The sequence below is a fragment of the Phoxinus phoxinus genome, assembly GCF_949152265.1.
Source record: "Phoxinus phoxinus genome assembly, chromosome: 21".
NCBI classification, from domain to species: Eukaryota; Metazoa; Chordata; class Actinopteri; order Cypriniformes; family Leuciscidae; genus Phoxinus; species Phoxinus phoxinus.
Genome location: NC_136896.1, coordinates 24,884,487 through 24,907,927, shown reverse-complemented (window position 1 = coordinate 24,907,927; position 23,441 = coordinate 24,884,487). Strand labels below are relative to the sequence as shown.

General features: G+C 37.4%; 1 protein-coding gene across 1 annotated transcript; it reads right to left on the bottom strand.

Moving 5' to 3' along the window:
* Window positions 1–275: 275 nt before the first annotated feature.
* Window positions 276–14,630, bottom strand: adam8b (ADAM metallopeptidase domain 8b). The gene is made up of 23 exons (XM_079596423.1): window positions 14,467–14,630; window positions 14,003–14,085; window positions 13,755–13,861; window positions 13,545–13,623; window positions 13,056–13,132; window positions 12,732–12,915; window positions 12,578–12,640; window positions 12,132–12,203; window positions 11,386–11,555; window positions 10,945–11,026; window positions 10,675–10,808; window positions 9,185–9,362; window positions 8,951–9,040; window positions 6,076–6,271; window positions 4,928–5,030; window positions 4,630–4,798; window positions 4,465–4,545; window positions 4,273–4,357; window positions 4,054–4,165; window positions 2,653–2,821; window positions 1,898–1,933; window positions 1,223–1,297; window positions 276–853 (listed from the first exon to the last, which is right to left on the bottom strand). Exons 1-23 carry the CDS (start codon window positions 14,516–14,518, stop codon window positions 797–799), a joined length of 2,454 nt encoding a protein of 817 aa, XP_079452549.1. The 5' UTR covers window positions 14,519–14,630; the 3' UTR covers window positions 276–796.
* Window positions 14,631–23,441: the final 8,811 nt, after the last annotated feature.

The window sequence follows — 23,441 nt, the reverse complement described above, 5'->3', positions numbered from 1 at the left end:
AATCACAATGAATCACACTTCACAAAGAATCAAAAAGGCACACATGATTCAGTGTACAGCCCGTATCTCAGAAGGTTAGGGAAACATTCTTGAACTAAATACAGGATCAGTCATGTACAATATTATCTGGGCTGGTCAGGAGTTGTAGAGAAGGTTGTGAGGGCATTATGGGTGCTCATTGTGTGTGTGAAACTTTTTAACAATTATTATTACGCTTTTTTTGTTGCAATTTTGCCAAGAAAAAAGACAAGATGTCAAAAAATAGACGTTACATTAAAAGTTCTCTCATTTAAATTTGTACAAAATCAATTAAAACTAGAGGGAATGTAGCCTCTAGTTATAACATGTGTCACACCAGAAACAACACCATATTAGTTCAAAGTTTTGTCAGATTAAGTTTTTTAACTTATAGGTTCCCAAGTGACCAAACCAGTACTTTAGTTGAGTTTAAGGCAGATCAGGATATGTGAAATAACTTTTATTCATAATTAAATACATACATGAAAACAGTCTGTAAATGTTCAATTAAATTAATTACTGTATAAAGCATTTTGGCCTGTTGATAATTTCTCCAATCACACATTAAGATGCATCACATAAATATACTATCATAAATACTACTTTAACAGACAAAAAACAGCTCTTACTCAAGGCCAGGCACAACAGTGTATGTGTGTTTGTTTAAAGCATGGCTTAAAAAAAAAGCACGTTGTGATCCAGCCACCCCCACACTATAAAAGTGAACAAGGAGGACTGTAATTTGTTTAAATGAGTCACATGATGATTTCACGTCTGGTCATCTTCTTGGAATGGTGGGTGGTCTCAACACAACCTTCACTGTATCGCCTGTGACCTGCAATGTAAAAAGTCTACAGTTTACTAATAGGTGAATGCAAGAATTATTTTACACTCTTAAAAATAAAGATCCCAAAAGGGAGTTTTCACAGTGATACCATAGAATAACCATTTTTGTTTCCCCAAAGAACCTTTCATTGTGGAGTTCTTATAAGAAAATGTTTTTCTTAGTATGAAGAACATTTTAATAATCTAAAGAACCTTTTGTGGAATGGAAAGATTCAGGGTGTTAAAGGTTCTTCATGGAACCATAGATGCCAGTAAAGAACCTTTATTTTTAGTGTAGCTTATATTAACATTACAGGATAAACTGTTTTAAACGGAGCGTACAATACAATCACTTTCAGAGTAAATGTAAGTAACTAACTTGATCTTTTCTCCAGGATCCTGTTGCTAAAGATGGTTTAAATGGTGGAACAGGAGGTGCAGTCGGCTTGATTCCCTACAATTACACAGAGGATTTTCGAGCTGAGAAAACGTATAAACAACAACACAAACATGATACATATGTTGAAAATCCTGAATCTGAAATCTGACATTTTACATAAGGTGGATGTGTCAATTATGCACAATTAAAAGTCACATTATCAAACCGAAAATACAAGCTTTTACAAACTGGGGAATGTGTCAATTCTTTTCAGTGATAATTGACAAGACTATGCGTTTGTCTGAACAATGTCAGAATGCAGGAAAGGGGTTGCAAAAAGGTGGAAAATAAGCAATATCTTTAATGAACACAAAGTCAGGATAATGCTTTTCTCGGGATCTCAAGAAACAAAACACGTTGAACAGAACCACAAAACAAAAGATCTGACAAATACTTAACAAAACACAGGGCTATAAATACAGGGTAAATGTGTTTTTTGTTTTTTTTTTACAGTAGATTTAATATTCCATCTCCTTTCATGTTCAAAAGAATACAGAAAGTTTTACAGGTGACAGGATTTTTATTTTTGGGTCAATTTGAAACATCATTAATTGTATTTTACACAAGAACGGTCACCAGAAAAGGTGAATTTCTGCTATCAACAGGTCATCTTACCTGTTTAACTGTCGTCTGCTGCGGTTTTTCTGGAGGCTGCAAGCAGAATGAGAACAAATTTATTTTTATCTTTCTAGAGAAAAGCAAAAAGACTGCTTGACTCTTTCCTGTCCCGGACAGGCATTATATGTGAAACTACAAAAATGTAACCCTTTAGTCTGTCCATATGCCTGTTGTATAACACTGGAAAGCATTGCTGTAAAAATTGTGGACTCAAATCTTTGAACAATACTTGAGTTATATTACAATACTTAAGTAGTGACTAACTAGATATCCATGAGCAGAACTTATATTCAACTTGTTCAAGATTTAATCAGTAGGCCTACTAGTTAAAACTTGTAGACACAGAAATTCTGATCCCAAGTCCATTCACAATTTACACAATTTTTGTTTGGGAGAGTTTTTTTCAGCAGTCTATTATTCTTGCATGAATACTTTTAGATTTACCCAGCCCTAAATGGCATGTAAAAACAGTGACTGTGTGCATGACATGTTGGCCAGAAGGTATATTTTCATCTAGATGGGTGGTTCCTGACCAGAATAAGCTGCAATGTGGCTCACTTCAGGCGAAACATTATGCAAATAGCCATAAGTATGGTAACAATATTAATTTGACCCTAACTCTAGTTCTAAATTTCTTTCACATTCAAATGTCTCAAATGGGGGAAAACTTCTACATTTCATGCAGAGAGAATATATTTTTTTACTTTAAGATGATAATGAATGGGCAGCATAATAATGAAGGTTGTACTAACTAGGGGGGCAGGACGGGTCGGACGGGACGGACCCACTCTAGCAGTTAGAGGGGTGCAGGGTTGAGTTACGGTGGTCCCCATGAATATGGGCTGGCTGATCGAAGGGTGGTCCTTCTTGGTACTGTTGCTCTCAATAAGAAGGCTCAACTGCTGTGAAGATGGAGCTTTTCTGTAAACAAACAGACAGACGTAAAATAAACGGACAGATTATAATTACATAAACTCACAGCTAGCCACACATTCTGACCAATGAATTTCCAAGGCACTTCCAGGAAATCAGCTGGATGTAATACTAACATAACATGTTTTAAAGATACACTCAGTCATTTTACCTTCATTAACAAAAGTTTTACACACAAGGCATGAATGGTACTTCTGAAAAAATGATGTACCCTCACATGAGATTAAGTCACATGACTCCATTCAAGACTTGCATGTTATCTATGACAGCAGTTATTTTCAGAGTTTTTCTAAGAACTCTGGCGCAACACATTTTGAGGAACAAAAACATGAAGAGTCTATACTTATTGTATCACACATTTGATGATGTCTAAAATATTCAGAGAAAAACTGCTAAATGATAACCCCTGCCATAGGGTCCAAAAAAATCCATCCAACCAATTAATCTCAAAACCGCTTGTCATTTAGGCTTGAAGAGTAATGGCTCCTTGACTGAGCCTAGTTTCTCTCAAGGTTTTTTACTCCACTACTGTCAGCTGATGGCATTTTGGCTCCTTGTCACTGTCGCCTTTGGCTTGCTCAGTTGGGGTTTAAAAGACTATCAATGTAATGACATTATCAAGCTCAGTATGGTTCAGATTTAGTTCTCATTTGATAATAACACTAACTTTGCAACATTGACACTGTTATTGAACCAACATTGAATCGACTTGAGCTGAATAATGACAGTATTGTGGGCTCTAGAGCTGCTATAAGTGAATTGAAATTGTTTCATAATTGATGAACTTTGCAATACTAACGCAGTTACTGAACTAAATTAAAACAGCATTGAGATAAAATGAGTTGAATAATGACACTATTATCTTATTCTGTAGAGCTGCTTTACAGGTGAAATTGAATTTGTTTCATAATTAATGAATTTTACAACATTAACACTGTTATTGCTTTTCTGTATTGTATAAAGCGCTATATCAATAAATGTGAATTGACTTATGATCATGGGGATGCTGGAGCCTATCCCAGCGTTTTAGGCCAAAGGCAGGGAAACACCCTGGAAGGATGGCCAGTGGGTCAAAAAATACATTAAAAAAAGAAAACCTATGCAGAACGGTTTTATGACCACTAAGAAATACGACTGGTTGGAGAGAAAAGTTCATTTGAGTTCATTTAAGACCATGTGCATGATACATTTAGCAAAGCAAGTCAAATTAAACAACTCACGTTTTGTGGCTGATGATCGCTTTTCTTTTTTTACGATAAAGCACTACTCCACATACTAGTAGAAGCAGAGCGACTGCAACTGCTACTGAGATGCCAATGATCTTTGCTTGTCCTAATTGCAAACAAGAGTAAAATGTGTCAAAATGGTACATTACTGCAGGTCATTTAAACGCACTTATGAATTTTTCAGAAAAAAAGAGCGAGTTGGAGTTTGATTACCGGATGGCAATTCAGAATATTTGACTTCACAGAAAGGAGGTGCCCAACCAGGCTCACAGTGGCATTGTTTTTTGTGATTACATATCTGTAAAATAAGAGACAATACGACTCTCTAAGCATGGCTTTTTATATTATGAATTATAAATATGTCATTTTCCTGTTGGTTTCAATGAAATGGAGGTTTGACCTCACCCCTCTACCACTGCATTTCTGTGAGCAGTTTTCATTACTGCCGTAAACATTCAGGTCTTGGCACATATAATCAAAGCAAACCTGTTGAAACATAACCGAGTGATTTCATACAGTATTTGTTCCTACAAGACTGTGATAGTTCAAATAAAATTTTTACAAGCTTACCTTATTATGTTCACATTTTGTTCCAGTAGGAACCATGCTGAGGGCGTCCTCCTCTGATTGGTCCCCAGCTATGTTGCACATTCCCCTAAATGTTACTATGACAGCTTTCTGACCGGTAACAGGGTATTCGTTTCCTCCATCACAAAATATCTTTCCACAACGCATGCTTCTATATAAGGAGAAAAAGTAAATCATGTCAAAATCTACAGTTTGGTCTACACCGGGTGCTACAAATACTGATGCTGGAAAAGTCATTTTGTGAGCTATTTTACATACAAAATTATAAAAGATCACATACTCTTTTGTACAGGCTCTGTAGCCATCTTTGGTTTTTCCACAGTGAGAATCATTTTTTCCAAATGTGTTTCGAAAAAAGCATGCATCAGAAGCCACTTTGGAACCTAGTGAAGAAATCAGACAAAACATTGAAGCAAATAAATATCAATTATTTTAGTTTTGAAGAATGAATAACTGGTCCTTTTTGGAGATTTGGTAAAAGAATCAGCTCATTATAGTCACAATCTTTCTTTTGTCACATTCAATTCAGACTGTAAAAGCGTTTATTTTGCTATGGTAATTAGAAGCAGTGGTGCAGCACACAGTACTATGAATGAATGAATGAATGAATGAATTAATTAATTATTTGAACCCTGATTGTGCTTCTAAACAAAGTACTTACTAGGCCGAGGTTACTTTAGGGCAGGTTATTACAATTACTTGAAGTTATTAGTTAAATAATTTTACAACACATTTGCATGTTCACAGTTTTCCGATGTCTGTGAATGGTCATGACATGCAGACAAAATATCTAATCTTTTTTAGCAAGTGTTTTTTTTTATTATTTTTTTTTATTAATTATATATAGGGCTGCACGACTTGGCCACAAATTAATAATGTAAAATATTTTGTCATATATTGCGATTTGAGCTGCGATAAAGAGCGATGAAGTACATTTTACAAGAAAATACTATTTTGGTCTTTGTCCTTAAAAATTTAATGTTTAATTCAATGTGTTACTTGCCATTTATTTGTAATTAATTGTAACATTTTCTTGAAATTTCTGTTCATACTTGGGTTTACTCTTTACAAGAACTAAAAAACAATACAAGTTACAATACAAATACTTATTTATCAAATTCTTCAATTTTAAAAGTTCAAACCTTTGAGCTTTAAATGTCAAATCATCAAGATTTTATTTTGGCAGAATATTGATGAAATGCTGTAAACTTCTGTCCACAAAAATGTTGGCAATTATGCAAATGTGACGGTAAATAAAATGAACCTAGTGCACAAATGCATGTTAAACTCACAATGCACATGAGTTTGTGAGAAGCAGCATTTACTGCATTTACTGTGAACTCTCAGCAGCATTTCTCTAGTTCCCTAACCCTGCACTAGGGAATGTCTATTAAAAGATGACATAGATGTTGGAGAACTCATGCTTACTTGTTCCCCAAAGTTTTTGGCAGTGCTGGAGGTGAGTGGGGCATTGGCCATTGTAGCAGTAACCCTGGCCAGTGCTGCAAGGTATGCCATTCATCTTAAAATCATTCTCTGGGCACTGCTCTGAGAGCCCTGTGCAATACTCTGAAACATCACACTCGTTTACAGCTGCTCGACACAAGCTTTCAGCATCTTTTATCTAGCATGGAAAGAGAGTAAAGAAAAGAAATAATATTTGTAAATAACAATAATTTTGAACCACAGCCTACTATCACATTGTCTGGAGTTAAAGTTAACACAACACATATCTTTAACTTCTAGAAATTTTCATTTCATCCAACACGCTTGACACATCAATATAAACAAGGCATTGGATTACTTGCGCAGCCGTGTCTCTCTCACTCATTTTGAAAGTGCACAAGTTGAAAAGATAATCGGAAATATTAAATATTACCCTGTACCTCAGTCAAATGGGCCGGAATTCGCCTTTCCTTTTAAAACACTTGCATTTAAATGGATGTCTTGGTGCTCCGTATTCCAAATTTACTGCAATGTAGTGGACACTTTAACATGTGTTGATTAATTTGCTTGAACTCTAATTTATAGATTTATATTACCCAATATTGCTTTGAGTTTGCTTGATTTTGCATTAAATTCAGCGATCGAAGAATCAATACTCTGGGTTTGTTTATTTTTAGGGTGGGTTTGTAATGTGTTTAGATCTGTTTCCTTTTCAGATGGTTAACTTGGGTGATAATTCATTGTTTTGATTATCAGTTGCACCTGTGGATTTCATTGATTGGTTTCTGTCTATTTAGCCTGTGTTCTTCTTCTGTTCTTTGTGTGATCTCGTCAATATTAGTTTGGTTGTTCTGTTCCCGTGTTTTTGCATCTAGTTTTCATGAGACGTGTATTTTGAGTTTGTTTGCATTAAACGTTCACTGCATGTGATTAGATCCAGCTCTTTTATTATGTTCCTAGTCGGCCAAGAGAGCCATTCCTGAAATGTCTGCCTGTTCCATGTTGAGAAGTTTATCTGTATTGTATTGGCCAAGAAGACCGCCTCTGAGATGTCTGTCCATTCAGCTTTGGCCAAGGATGCCATTCCTGAGAAATGTGTGTCCAGATTGTTAAACCCCTGACTGCACTGCCCAGTCCTTCAGCCCTGTCCTCACTGTCTTACTCCAGCCCTTCATCTCCTCCTACTTTGCCTGATACAAGCATCGTGGATCCGCGTTGGACTATTTGTTCGCCAGCTCAGCCCTGGACTGTTGACCCGACTGTAGAATCTCCATCCCCTTCACTCCACCTCTGCCAGTCAACCAGCCGGCTCCACCGTTGCTCCTCGCCCCTACGGCTCCGCTTGGGATCGTCGTCCCTACGGCTCCACCAGGCTTCCTCATCCCCACGACTCCGCCTTGATCAGTCATCGCTCTGCCTGTGTCACAGACTTTTGAGCCTTTAGCTGTGCTTTGTCCCTCCACCCCTTCAGCTCCGTCAGGCTCAGCCTTCCTTCTGGTTTCACCTCAGTCCTCAGGTGCACTGGCTCCGCCACAGTCCTCCGGCAACCCTGGCTTGCCTCAGCCACTCGTCTCCACGACTCTGCCTTGGTCTCCAGGACCGTCAGTGTTACCGGGGCTCTTTGGCTCCGCCTGGGTCTCCATCCCCATCGGCTTCGTATCAGACGATCGTTGCCCTGTTTCCGTCTACCAGGACTCCACCGTGGCTCCTCCCTCCCTCGACTCTGGCTTGGGCTTTCGTCCTGGGGATTCCACACTGGCTCTTCCCACCATCATCTCCGTCCTGGTTCCTCCTGTCGTTTGCTCCGCCCTGGCTCCTGTATTTGTCCCCTGTGCCTGCCCAGCGCCTTCTAGGCCCCCTCCCGCCCTCATCCGTTGGACCTTCTTGATGGTGGGGGAAATGTAAGGGATTGTCTGGATTTGTTTCTGTTTAGAGTGGGTTTGCTATATGTTTAGTTGTGTATTAGCACATTGGCTACCTAGATTGTAAAAAGAGGCCTAAAAAAAAGTGCATTTTACCACCCTTACACCACCCAAAATACATCTAGTAAAGAGTTTTTAACATTTGCAAACTCTTTTAAGCTCTCTAGCGACTGTTCAACAACACCTTTACCTCTTTCCTGGATCTTTCCTTTTCTGAGTCACCCTTTTTTGCAACAGTTGGTGCCATTCTTCAGTTGGTTGGAGTGTGTGTCTTGTAAACATGAGTTTCTAGGTTCAGTGGTACCTATGAAGGGGATTTTAGGTGGGCTCTATGAATACGTTCAATGACGTCATTCAAAGGTTATGGAGTTAAACTTCTGGCAATTTGATAAATGCATTGTGCCCCCTTCTCCCACACCAAAACAAAAAAACATCTAGAACAAAAGCTTGCGTGACATTTGCAAACTCTATTATGCCTCCCACACACTATACGACAAGTCAAAGGCAGCACTCAAGTAGGATTGATAGATGCTGGGATTAAATCCCAACAGTGCCTCTCTACCAAATACTTTGCTCTCTTGGTTTACTCTAGGAAAGGAGGCCAATTTTGAACCTGGCTTTTGTTCTGCTGAGACTCAATGGATAGCACATTGGAATTCTAGAGTGTAGAATGATGCAGTTCAAAGGTTGTGGGTTTGAGTCTCATCTGAGTCATGACTAATTTCATAGGTGCATAAAATTCCTTTAATAAAGACATATTCTATAGTGTAAGTTCATAGTGACATTTTGTTATAAAAAGGGCTTGAAGATTTTTTTCTAGTAGTAGCACAGAATAATTTTATTCCACTACTCACACATGCTAACTTCATCCCAGTTATTTTATCCAAAATGCTATACAGTGAAATTAAAAACACAAAGTCACTTATGGACATTACCTGGCAATTCTCACAGCAATCTCCGTGAGCACAATGTGAGCTTTCGGTGAGTCGGCAGGTCTTGGGATCACAGCATGGATTTTCACATTCCTTAGAAGACGGTAAATCACAGTCATCAATGAGATATCAGATGTGGGTAAAACGTGAACCTACATTAATGACGTCATTTAAGAAGGATCATTTCAAAGCCGGGCTTGACTGAGTCACTACAGACACAGGATGTGTGCGCAATACCTCCACTGTTCCACAGTCACACTCCTCTCCAGGGTCCAGGAAAGCATTACCACAGACAGGCCCACTGTAGAGTTTGTTTGAGCTGGGGATGTCCAGCAGGCAGCTGGGGTTGGCGTTGTCTAGAAACACACTCAGCTGTTCTAGACTACAGTCACTAAACATCTCCGGGAACTGCGTGCTAGATAGAACATTTCAGAATATGTCATTTTCAAACAGTGCGCACTTTAAACTGCTACAAGGCAGAGCAGTCCACATACATTGTTGTTTACTACTATCTCCAACAGAAGCTTCACATTGTGTTTTCAGCATAGTGAAACTTAAAGGTTTAAAGAGTTTCATGCACTTGTACATGTACTACCCTTGTAAAAAGTATGCTTAACTGTACTGAATGTGCGCTTGTAGTGTATGGTGTTGTAGTGTAAAAGTGTTTTATTTTTTATTTACTTGCATATAATATAATATTAATTAAATAAAAGGCCACTTGAGTATTTAAAGGAAGTACAGGACGTTTCACGTTTTCATGAAGTTTCTTAACACACTTAAGTACACTTTTAAAAGGCGCACTTCGTAATTGTCATATTAAACATTTTACTTGAGAGTACATTTTAAATAATTGTGTTTTAAATAATAAACTTTTGTCATGCTTTAAGGATATGATAGCATAGGTAGACTTTATTAATCCCACACCAGGGAAATTCACTTATTACTGCAGCTCCCAAAAAAAGTACACTTATTTTGTACGCGTTGACTAACATACTAAAGCACATACAGTATAAAATACTTGATTATAACTTTAACTGTAATTTGTTGTTTGCTGGTACAATTAAAAAGTTAATATGGCGCTTTAACTACTAAACTTCATCGTTACAAATGTGGAATTACAAATATATTTAAATACATGACATACAAGTTTCAAAAGAAATTACATTAAAGTATATTTAGGTTTACCATAATTGCTTGTCAGCAGAACACTTAAAACATATTTCAAAGACAAAAGTAATTATGAAATTATATATACAGATATTAAAAACAGAAAAAAACACTCCTATGTTCAATTAATTGCATTTTATATTTAAATAAACTATAATATATTTTAATTTAACTGTAAATAACCTTCAATCAAATGTCCGAAAATATAAAATTTAATTCTAAGTATACTTCTAAATATATTAGTATATTATATATTATATTACTTCCATAAGAAGACGTTTTTTCAAAAGTGTTGTAAAGTGTACTTCTTTTTCACAAGGGTTTGCCGAGTGGTTACTTGGGCATAGTAGGTTGTCGTTAGTTTGCTTTTATGTGGTTGCTAAGATGTTATGAGTGGTTGCCAGGGCATTCTTGGTCTTAGGCATTGATCAGTAGTTGCTTAGGAAGTGAGTGTTTGATAGGTAGACAGATGGCAGGCCGTTACTAGACAAACAGATCTGACTTCTAACTAAAGCAAAAATAAACAGTACATTTAAACACGTTACACACATACTGCTTACCCCACACGCTCTGTCATGATACAGAACATTGATGAACCACACATGCAGTGATCTACATCGTGGGACATGCCCATGTTATGACCCATCTCATGCGCAATTGTAGATGCCAAGCCCAGTGAGTTTGCATTATGATCCTGAAAAATAACAGCATATAGTCATTTAAGGATTTATTTTATTTTATTTTAGTCTTTAAAGAAATAAGCTTTTTTTGTTCAATTATAGGAAGTAATTCACTACCAGAAAATCATTACTAACTCAGATCGTGAATACCTGATTGACCCCCGCTGAGCTTTCAGCACACATTGCAAATTTGTTTGCCAGACCAACTGTGTCACCCAAAAAATCAATTCCACTGGAAGAAAAGAAAACCAATAAATAAAACAGTGGCACTTTACATTATGGTCTTGTTTCTTAACGTTAGTTAATGCATTAGCTAACATGAAATAAGCTATATATTTTTACAGCATTTATAAATCTTTGTTAATAATATTTTTAATAAATCATTGTTTGTTCAGGTTAGTACACATTGCATTAACTTATGTTAACAAAATGAACATTAAATATGATTAATAAATGATTTATAAGTATTGTTTGTAATGTCTTCAACTAATGATAACAAATGAAACCTTATTGTGTAGTGTAGTGAAGTGTAGTGTAGTGAAGGTCTTAGTCATCCAGCTGAGTAAATGGTTAATTAAGTCATATACTCACGTCACAAACTGAGCGTTGTCGTGCCTGACCCTTTTAAGCAGATTACTCTTTCTCCACTTAATAAACCGACTAAGAGTGTCATCAGAACTCACACTGACTACAAACTGGTCCTGTGTTGTCCAAACCTCAAGACCCACTAGCATAACCCGGATATTAAGGGGTCGATACAACTGAGAAAAGAATAAAGTGTTTATTATATTTCTTTATGACATTTATTCAAGGGGACCAATTATGCCCTTTTTCAAAATATTCAAAAAACACATTATTTTTCATATTGTTGTAGCTCCTCTCTTCCCAGGCTGTCAGTAATGCTCTGTTTAGTTCCTGTATCTGTAAAGCCTCTCATTCCGAAAACCGCAATGTGCTCTGATTGGACGACTGAACCTGTGTGTTGTGATTGGTCAAGCTCTTCAAGCTCTTACCTGAACAGCTAGTTTCAACACACTACTAACGAAACTCAACCAGTCCCTTTTTTTGCGTATGCCCTTGGGTGGGAATGATTTAAATGAGGAATATTGTGTACATTTCCAGAAAAAAACTCAAGATTACAACCGAGGTGTTTCAGGAAATTCAGGAACTGCGCACTGATATAAAGAATAACTGCCTTTGGAGTGGCTTTGTAACAGCAGCATTACACAATACAAAGTTGAAAAAACACTTTTAGCTGATTTTGAAATATTGTAAATCAAAAAACTTATTATTTGTAGGTTTGAATCTATATTAGAATAAAATTTATGTATATATACCTTGTCAACGTGATTTGCAACCTCCAGCATCCTGGCTCTGATAAAGTCCATGTTAGAACCATAGGTTTTGTACTATAAGAGTAAAAAAATAGCAATCATTTGTTTGCTTTTTTTGGAAAATTTACTTTCAGCTTTTGCTTGAAGTATCATGACTAATACTACTGGCCTCAGTATGAAAAATTGTCAAAATCTATAAGGCATAAATATTAGTGATTCACTAATATATTATCTAGGTCAATCAAACAGACAATATTTGACCATTTTTAAATTACCGGTACGGCATTAGCCTATACATATTTCAGCCTTGTAAAAAAATATATATATATTTTTTTTTAAATATCAGCAAGATTTTATTGCCTGGATATTTACACCACCATCAGTCATTGAAAAACTCATAACGGTTGAAATATACTTAAAAACTAAAAAATGAAGGATAAAATTCTTACCTCAGTGTTATCGACCACAAGAAACAATTCCACAAATCTTGGAGTATGAAAACGCTTCACTTTCTAAGAGGATATATCAATGTTTTAGAATCTATATACTGTATCATTTCATGCGCAGAACATTTGCTAGAATTGTGCTAGAAGATGTTATTACCTGTCTGCTGGACTTAAAGGGGACGGCCACTGGTGGTTCATGGTCATAAATGGCGGTGTTTGGTTCACCACAAGAGCTTCTCTTCCACCTCAGATGTTGGTGCTTATAGAGCGCATGATCTCCATCAGTGTGGTTGGTCAGGGGTTCAATCAGGTATACTTGCTTTTTCACCCTAACAAAACCTCTATGGACAGAGGACAGAATGCTGCTGTTCAAGAGCATACAAACATGGCATCTAATACTACTGCATATCCATTAGGAAATGTATGAAAAGTGTCTTGTAATGAACATGATTTAATAGGAGCATGCCGTTGTGCATGATACCTGATTCCAGAACAGATTGTCACACTGACTGAGGAATCTTCCAAATCCTGAATATGGCCATGATAGTAGCAATTTTCCTGATACAAATGATACAAAAGTTATATTTATATATGTATAAAGCTTATATCAGGGCACTTCAACCAATCCTATGTGACTTTAATACATGTTTAGAATAGAATACTAGCAGGAAATACGCACTATTTTAAATAGTATGGGAACAACAGTTTACATCATTGCTGTAACATGACCTCGCATGTTTTTAGTTCTTCAAGCGATTTCTGATCATCATCTTAGAAATTCAGATGTTTAAAATCCTATATATAATTATTCCCAATTATTTTAGCACGTGGGAAATGGAGTTGAGTGTAGATGTTGGTAAAGGTAGTAGTTTATCTACAGTATGGATCTAGAAAATACTACAGTGTATACTGCTTAAATAGTATGAAAAGTATTCTGTTCTGAACATAGGTATTGTTAAATTACAGTTACCTTCAAATGTGGATTGCTGCTCACAATCAATCCATCATCTTGATAGTATATTTCAGTATAATTATGTCCAATGAGTTGCCTAAACCACAGTAAACATTTATTTAGGCCGACTTTCGAGTGCAATGGTGTATTTCATACTATTAAACATCAAAATGAAATGTACAGACATCTTCGAGAGAAACTTTAAGTGAAATATAATAAAACACTCACCTGTTCTTTTCCAAATGAATCATGTGATTTTCCCCTCCAAAGGATAATTTGTATGTAAGTCTATCAGGATACATTTCATGGCTTTGTGGACTTTTATCAGACTGTACCTGCATAGGATTTATATGTTAATCCACACATAAACAGCACAACTCCACTGTTGCTTTTCCAAAAACCTAAGAACTAAACAGGTTGTTTTTTTTGCATTTCTTGCTGCTGTAACTGTAAGATCCCGGTGGTAAAGGATGTACCTTACTGAGGCTCAGTCTTTTAGGTCTCACCACATCAAACTGCTCTACATGAGGTAAAGTATGGATACTCTCTGCAACACATCCTGATGAAGAATCCAAATATATTTCAATGTTTTACAAATGCACTATCCAGGTTATCCTAAGAGTTAACAACATCCTTGATAAATGACGTTAAAAATATTTTTTGAGAGTTTCTAATAAAAATTCTAAAATATGAATGGATTTGCTAACAACAAGTATAAAGATAATAAACTCTTTAAAATCAACTTAAAGGACAGAAAAGTTCCTCCATCACTATAGACACTATATTACTATAAGTATTAAAATTACCTTTACATTAATACATTATTAAAATATACTAAAGCGACCGGTTAAATCTTTCAGCGCAAATATGCTTTATAATTAACGTTACATGAATTAAGAAGTAAAACAGGTTTCTAAAGAATATCGCGTTGGCTACATACCCCAAAGACAAAGACAGCAAAGTACATGAGCTGTGAAGGTAAAACACTCCATGGTTACTGCGCGTTATGGAAATGAAATGAAACATGTCTGGCGAAATACATGCTAAAAGATAAACTTGAGATCCGCCCAAGTGGGCTGCACTTTTACTTTATCAGGACAGACCAGAATAAATACGTAGAATGGCCATTCGTACGAACCAGATTTTTTGAAAGGGGCGGGGCTAAGAGACACCGTGAATGATCAAAATAATAATTAATTTAATTTGACTAATTTAAATGCTTATTTTAATTCTATATCAATGCTCAACTTCTCAGTGTCATTGTGGAGGTGTAGATTATTGTCCATACTGCTGCTGAAATAGATCCCTGACAACGTTGTCACGTGGTAACTAATACGTTTCTCAGCGCTGATCTTGGTGGACCAATCACAACCGTTTGTGATTACAAGATAAATATATTTTTATATCGTCTTATATCGACCGATGGGGTGAATTTTAATGTTTAATGCTTTAATTTTTTTACATCAAAATCTTTGAAAATTAAATAATTAAATAATTTTAGGTTTTAGTGTGCAAAACAAGACCTGAGATTTGAATGCGTCTCAATGAAGCAATCCTTGATTTGGGCCTCGCTCCGAGCGCCCTTCCCCAAACCACCCAGTGGGACAGTCACAGACCGCAACATATCCCGTAACGACAGTGACTCATGATATTACAGGAAACACATGTCATAGCAAATGTTTAATAGCTTTTACCTTTAGAGTTTGTTAATGACTACGTAATCTTATTATTACAATTGATGTAGGCCTATGTAAGTGATTTTAAACACAATATGTATTAATGTAGACCTGGACATAGTCACTTGCAGTATTCAGTATTGCCAGAATTTACTGAAATAAGGTTCAAATAAACCCAAAATATATTAATGTTTTTTCTCCCCCAAAATAGGCTGAAAACACATTAATGCATGTAGGCTTAATGTTGTGACTTGAATAAATAAATATGTATAAGCATATTCCTTGATTTTAAAAAAATTCACTTGCAAAACACAACCACTAGAGGACAGATCATAGACACACATTTCTGCAACACATTACACACACAAGTAGGCCTATAGCTTTGGTGTCTCTGTCAGTAACAAGCCTCTTACCTCTCACACTAATTCACTATATACATTTATTTAGGCCTATTAATTTGTTGTTGGATTAGACACTTTTTTTAAATTGATTTGGTCTCTTCTTGATTTGGTCAATTTCTTGAGAAATTGAATTGGGGGGGGGGGGGGGGGGGTTGCTGGTTGATTGTTGAAGGATTTATTTTGGCATTTAGTCTTTGAATGCTTATTTTCTGAAGATGACCAAATTTAGAATAATAATAACTTGGGGCAGTGGTTGGCCAGTGCCAAAAAGCACACTCTGTGAATAATGTGAAAAGCAACAATATTTTTTTGCCTCCTCTCCGTATACCATGCCAGAGAATCATTCAACAGTAAATCAAGAAGCAAGAAGACAAACAACAACAAAACAGGTGGTTCCACTAAATTAAATGTCATGGAAAAATAAAAAGGATTGTGTTTATAATCTGGTGTGGCACTACTTGAAAAGTAATTATCAAGGAAGATATGGCGTAAAAATAAAAAACATAGATTTGCACCATTGTTATAATAGAGATGATGTAAAGGTAGCCTATGTTACATTGCTTCAGTTATGAATTCTTAAGTAGCCATATGCTGTCAATAGATGCTTTTTATGTTTTTATTAAATGTCCCTCTTAGCTAGTCTCTTTGCCAGAAGCTTGATTTTTTGTCCAATTTCCTAAACTGCAATAATTATCATGAAATTGCAGCTGGCGTTCACAGTGGTGATTCACTGACTCATTAAATGTAGAATGTGTCATCATAGTTCACACAACGTTTTGCAATCAGAGACAAGGCTGTTTAACAAGCTGTAAAAGACAAATGGTCCTTTTTGAAGAAGTCCATCATATGCACAAATCCTGCTGATGTCAAATACATTATAATACATCATACGGCAGATGGAAATTATCCTTTCAGAAAGTACAGTGAGTAATCTGCATTTTCCCAAGCTGAGGAATATTTGTGCGAGCTTTGGCACTGCTGTTCAGATCCTGTCACTAAGGTTTTAGTTCTTTTATATTATTTTCAGACTGCATTGAATGGGGCCATCTGGCCAATCAGAGCAGAGTATAGATCGCGGAAAGGAGGGATTTAGAGACCTAATTGAGTCGTTTGATCATTGAAAAATGTGGTGGTGTGCAATGTACATTATGAGAAAATGAAAGAGTTTTTTTTACCTTTGATGCATGAAAATCTGTTGTAGAAGAAGACCTCCAAAACAAAATAAGGAACCTTTAAAATAGCATAATAGTGCACTTTAAAGTCCCCCGTTTTGAAAATCAAGCTTTTAATGCTGTTTATGTCTATGTGGTGTTTTTAATAGGCTTTAAAGAAACCGTATGTAAGAAATGTATTTCAATTAATCATAAAATGGCCCTGATATGTCAGTAGACATTAAGAAATCATGTTCATTTCAAATACTTATATCACTGACATCAGTAGTCCGGCCAGGATATTGTCATTTAAAAGTGAAGTTGCAGTCCTCAACTGATGTTGATGTTGTCATGTTGTGTTTTGGCCTGATGCACCACGCTCCACCTATCTACCAATCACGAAGTCAGTAGTGTTCCGGCATCCGGGTTGCCAGCTCTGCTCTAGTTTTGCCATTGGAAGATCCTTGTAGCAGCCTACGTTCCTGCTGGATCCTGCAGTCTATCTGGCAACCTCGAGTCAGGGGGGAGGGGATACCCCGCTCTACAGTAATTTGAAAGTGATTGCAGTACCAGTTTTGGCCACAATCTTACATACGGTTCCTTTAATGCAATGCTTCAGCAAATTCATACGTCAACACCATTGCTAAGTATTTTCTCTTTAAAGCAACACCAAGTAGTTTTTCAACCTTTGTAATATATTTCCAAGACGCTTGAGATGGTACATCGACTTACAATAGGTTGAATGACACGTCTGCCATAGCCTGACGGGGTCTGTATCGCTTTTACTGGCACTACGGAACTTCGGGGTTCGGGGAGTAACCCGAGCACAAAAAGAACTACAATATTCGACTGCTTTATGGCATACCTCACTTCCCCCACTTCCTCAAATTCGGATGTGAGAGCCCAACTAGCGTTAGTTTGCCGGCTGGTATAGCGTCTGTATGTTGTTGTCACAGCCGAAGCAGCAACTAAACCGAAGGAGGCAAAGGTTTTGTCGGAGGAGACTAGGAAGAGAAAAAGGGAGAGTGATAAAATCAAAGGCCGGACGAGGATCAATATTGGTCCAGCGTGAGCTATGTGATGTGAGCTAAAGGAGGAGGAGAGACCGATGCTGACTTGGCCGTCATGCTGTCGGACTAGTAATAGTGATTAGACGGACAAAATCATCTTTTATGATAATTATCATAATGACTGCAGGCTGATAGTCATGTTTGTTTATTTATATATTTATTTATTTTTCTGGCGAAAGTGTCCTCAGGCTATAATGCAAATCGATTTTTCAAATTTGCAGATTCATCTATGGTTGCTTGATATTATAATATTGAGATATATTCTATTACCTACCACACAAACATTGAATTGAATTAGCATATCCATTATGTAAAACAGTAGCCAATAGGCTACTATAATGACGCTGGCTTGTAAATGTGAGCTACGCGATCTTTTCGCTTTTGAAAAAAAATAAAACCCATGAAATTATGTTCATATGACATGCTGACATATCACATATGCCACTGTGAAATGTCTTTGTACAGACTGTACCTGGGATGAAGACATTTCACACGCAACGCAGGCAGTCTGCCCAAGACATGAGAACTCCTTCTGCAGAGTTCGGGGGTATCGGCTTGTCAACAAATGCACGTATATCCCTCTTATATACTGTCTATGGTATATCCCCTGGTGTAACCCATGACAGATTTTGCGACAGTAGTAGAAGACAATACTGTTTCCCAACTGTAGGGGGACCCGAGAGCAAAAGCTACTTGGTGTTAGGGCTGTGAACGATTAATCGCGATTAATCGAATACAAAATAAAAGTTTGTGTTTACATAATATATGTGTATGTATTGTGTATAATTATTTTGTATATATAAATACACACACATGCATGTATATATTTGAGAAATATTTGCATTTATTTAATGCATATATATTTTTATATGATTTATATTATATATAAATATAACTATTTCATATATAAATAACAAATTTTTCTTAAATATATACATGCATGTGTGTGTATTTATATATACAAAATAATTATACACAATACATACACATATATTATGTAAACACAAACTTTTATTTTGGATTCGATTAATCGCGATTAATCGTTCACAGCCCTACTTGGTGTTGCTTTAAAACTGCAGTGAACCAAAGACAGTCTCAAAAACGCAAAATCGCTGGTGTTTCTGACTGACATGACGTCACAAATTACCTTGTAACCAATCAGGTCGTGTGCCGGGGCTAATTTGCATATTAATAGAACCGCGTATATTAAAGGGGTGGTTGAGTTTGATTTCACTTTTCTAACTTTAGTTAGTGTGTAATGTTGCTGTTTGAGCATAAACAACATCTGCAAAGTTACAACGCTCAAAGTTCAAAGCAAAAGAAGATATTTGCTTTTAAAGAAAGGGACTACAACAAACGGCTGGTATGGACTACACAACATTCCTCACGGGTTACTGTGCGTTCACACCACGATTGAGAGCGTCAAATTGGCCGGAAGCCATTCATTTTCAATGAGAGCCGGCAGCGACCTCCGGCGAGGGCGCAGCGGCGCGTCTTGGACGGCGAGAGCGGCGAGAAGAGTTGAAATCAAGTCAATTTTATGGTAATAAGCTATGACGCGGTTCGGCGGCAACCAGCGGCAACCAAACGGAATGTAGAAGTCCTCCGCCTGAGAGGATACCAGAGAACACAATCCTGTAAACTTTGGTTCCGACCACATTAGTTCCTAAGCAAAATGGAGGAAAAGTTAATTATTTCTGTTGCGGGTTTCCCGTTATTGTACGACGTGTCCCTGTTTACATACAGGGACATTAATAAAAAGAACAACGAATGGAAAAAGGTGTCTAAAATTGTTGGTGTTTTGTTACTTTCACATTTAAAAGATTTTAATAGGTTAACTTATACCCTACGTGTGGCCAGTATGCACAAAATAGGATACTGATTTATGTTCAGTTCTTATTTGCTTTGCGGCTCCTTTAAATAAAGTTTTTAAAAAAATCACGCATTCTAAAATCTACGTCAGAGCGCCAGAGAATCCCCGAATCTCACGGCGTCGATGGCAGGGCGGCGAGAGCGAATTTTGCCGCTCATTATAAAGATTGAAGTCATTTTAAAAGTGAGAACAATTTGACAAGGAAGTATGGGTTTGTATGCTACTCCAGGTTGGCAACCCTTGCAGGTGTTTAAAATAAATGATCCTATCAACATCACTTACCTTCCTCAGATAGTGGCAATTGCACATCCAAAAAACAGTCCAGTGAGATGATATATTACAGGATAGTTCCCGATTTGCTTGTCATGTGGTGTGTTATGTAGACTAGAGTTTTGGGAGTCTTTTCCCAGCTTGGCCTAGACCCTGTGTGCCTGACAGCGGGATTAAAATGACATTACATTCTCCACAGATGGGCAAAGACTTTCAAAACTGCAGCCTTGAGGATTTAGGGAAAAAAACAGAGAAAGTGAAGCCTTCCATTGCCTCTTCTAAACGCATATGGAATCACATGATTTTTAAGGTAAAATTTCAATGAAGTCTGTTTTAATTACTGTAACCAGCAAGCATTACTTTTTAATTATTTTACACAAGGTTACTATACTATTATAATATTATAATATTATAATATTATAGTATTATACTTTACTATGCTATAAGTGACTATTTTTAATTTTGAAAGTTTATTTTTTAGAAGACTGTACTTGCAGATAATATGATGTTAAAGTTGGCATGAAATCTTTTCTTACCTATTGTGATTGGGATACTTGAACTTCATAAACATGGAAAAAGAATTAGGCCGGGACTTGATTTTGATTGGGTCGTTGGGTCGTCGGATCGTTGCAGTTAGCTATGGGTCAACCTGATGTGAGTGACAGATTGTCTTGCACCAGTATCACTTCATCGGAGAAGAGGTGAGGGAGGGGAAGATATTTTGAGTAAAGAAAATCAAGTAAAAGCACTTATTGTCACGTGTATGCTAGGTTTTGTTTAGTGTATGTGTTCCCGTGTTCCTATCACCCTCTGACGGTACCACTTTTAGCATAGCTTAGCAAAGATCATTGATTCTGATGAGTCCAGTAGCATTTCTTTCAAAATTACCAACGAGTTTCAGTATTTTTCCTATTTAAAACTTGACTCTTCTGTAGTTAAACCGTGTACTAAGATCGACGGATAATGAAAAGTTGCGATTTTCCAAGCCTATGGCTAGGAACTACTCACATTCCGGCGTAAGAATCAAGGAACTGTGCGGCCGTACCATGGGTGCAGCAGGCGTAATGATATGACGAAGCACTTGCCGTCAACAAACCAACGTGACAACCTGCTTGCACAGGGAGCGTGCCTTGTAGCATGGAGACATTTGTGAGAGACGATTTAGATTACATTTACTTTGGTGCTGATCCCGAACCGTATTTATTAAAACTACACAAACTTAGTCCCGGTCATGTTGGAAGTTACCGAGCTGGGGACTATTTTCAGGTGCTTCGTCATATCATTACGCTGCTGCACCCATGGTACGGCCGCACAGTTCCTTGACAATTTATAAAAGGCTCAATTACCTTGTATCTTACATTATGGCCCCGTAGAAGCAGTTTTTATAAAAATAGGCTAACGATTGCGTCATAACCACTCGACTCTCTGTCGCACAGTCGAGAAATTACCGTATAAACAGGAGAAGAAGCTCGCAAGCAATCGGGGGGACGTAGAGGCATAAAGTCCGATAAAATCAAGGGAGAAGACCATAGAGACAGTGATAAAGTTGCTCCAGCTGCTAGCTCATGGACAGATAATACTCACGCTCTCCGTCTCTGCAAAATTCGGAAGGGAATGATTCAGATTTCACTCAGCACAGCTAGAAGACTGTCAGACAGGTTGCTCACGTCACATCTACGTCGTCAAGCTCAGTTTGAGCAGAGAATGTCTAATAAGGGGAGAAGGTTCACTCTCGCTACACTTCCGGCTTCTGACTGGTTGCAGTTCCACCCTGATTCCATATGAGGGCGCTCACAGGACGAGTGCAGAATGAATGGAGGTCTATGGAGCTATACCCCTCAAAATCCACTTTTCTCAAGATATAATTTTTTGTCTAGTAATTTGAATGTTGTATTCGAAAGGAGATGCAAAGAAATTGCACATTGCTGGGTGTTAGATTTTTTAGAGTCACTTATTTGCTTTAAAAAGTCTTTCAAAATGTCAATGACGTCATACACATCGTACGACCAGAGATACTGCTTTACGGCAATCCTTCAGTCACTTTGGTGTTTTCGCGCTCTGCACTTTCTTTTCTCTCGAGGCATCGCCAGCACAGCTGACACAGGTAAACACACGTGCTAGAAGAGTTTCTGCTAGAATACATTCTGTTCCCGCTTCTTCGGATGCCATGATGCCATCAAGCGGTATCTCTGGTCGTAACCAGTCATTCACTGACCAATCAGCGTTCATTAGCAGAATGCTAGCGTGTTATGGGCAACAACAACTCAACCTGTAAGAAATCGAAAGGACATAAGTACTCGTTCATTCAATTTTCGACCTATAACCCATGTTGAACTTGCCAAACCTACAATCAAATCTGAGATTTCTCAACGGCCATTGGGTGAAAGAGACAAATTTAGCCGTCTAGCCCCATAGACTCCCATTCATTATGCACTCGGGCGATCGCCCCCAGTGGAACTCTGGTGGAACTACAACAAAAAATTCGGTACAATAGGACTTAATAGGGAGTGAACAGGCTCTCCGTAGACGGGCTCTGGTTTGAGCCTGCGCAGTTCGCCCAGCTATCAGGAAGTGAGTGCTTCTAATTGGCTTCACTTTTCTCTGTTGAAACCTATGGGGTCGCTGTGTCCATCTTATATACTGACTACTGGAGAAGGGTATTCCTGCACAACGGGAGGCTGCAGTTTCAGGACCCCAGTTTTAGGACCCCAGTTTTAGGACCCTAGTTTATTGTGACAGCGCCACCTACAGAACTGGATTACCAAAAACACAAATTTAACCCCTTTCGCGGCAAAGATAACAGATCACATTGTTAATCACAACAGATTGTTGTTCAACATTCATTACTCGTTAAAACATCACACTCTTACTTATTTTATCTGGACAAACTGAGCATCATTAGAAAGATTTAAGACTCGATAGTGTTTATGATAAAACTCAAACAGCGAACACAGAGAGATCTGGGTCTCCTCTTCCTGATTTGCGTCAGTAATGTACGCAAGTCTCATTCGCTGTACAGCTGTCAATCATCTCACGTGGTTCAACGTGACAATAATCCTGCCCTTCTGCATGACGCGGTCCTGTTATCCGTGATAACAAAGCTAAGACACATCTCTTCACCTGAAACAAGAAGCTAATAAATGCACGATTTCGAGTATATGTGGTTTGTGTGTGATTTTCGTGCAATTTTGGGTATTTTCATATGAATTAAGAATGTTTACAGTATTGCCAAGCAAGGTGTAAGTAAGCCATTAGCTGCATATAGGCTAAATTGCTTTATTATACCATATTTCAACATCTTTTTATGACTTAAAACCATTTTAAACCGCGACCGGAATATGGTACAAATATCCTATCTTACTCGATGGTGGTTTAAAGTGAGCTTTAAGTAAAAGTTTAATATTAATCTTTTAAATTGTATCGTGTAGCTTGATGCTACTTGCTCTAATCCACCTGCTGCAGGAGCTATTCTAT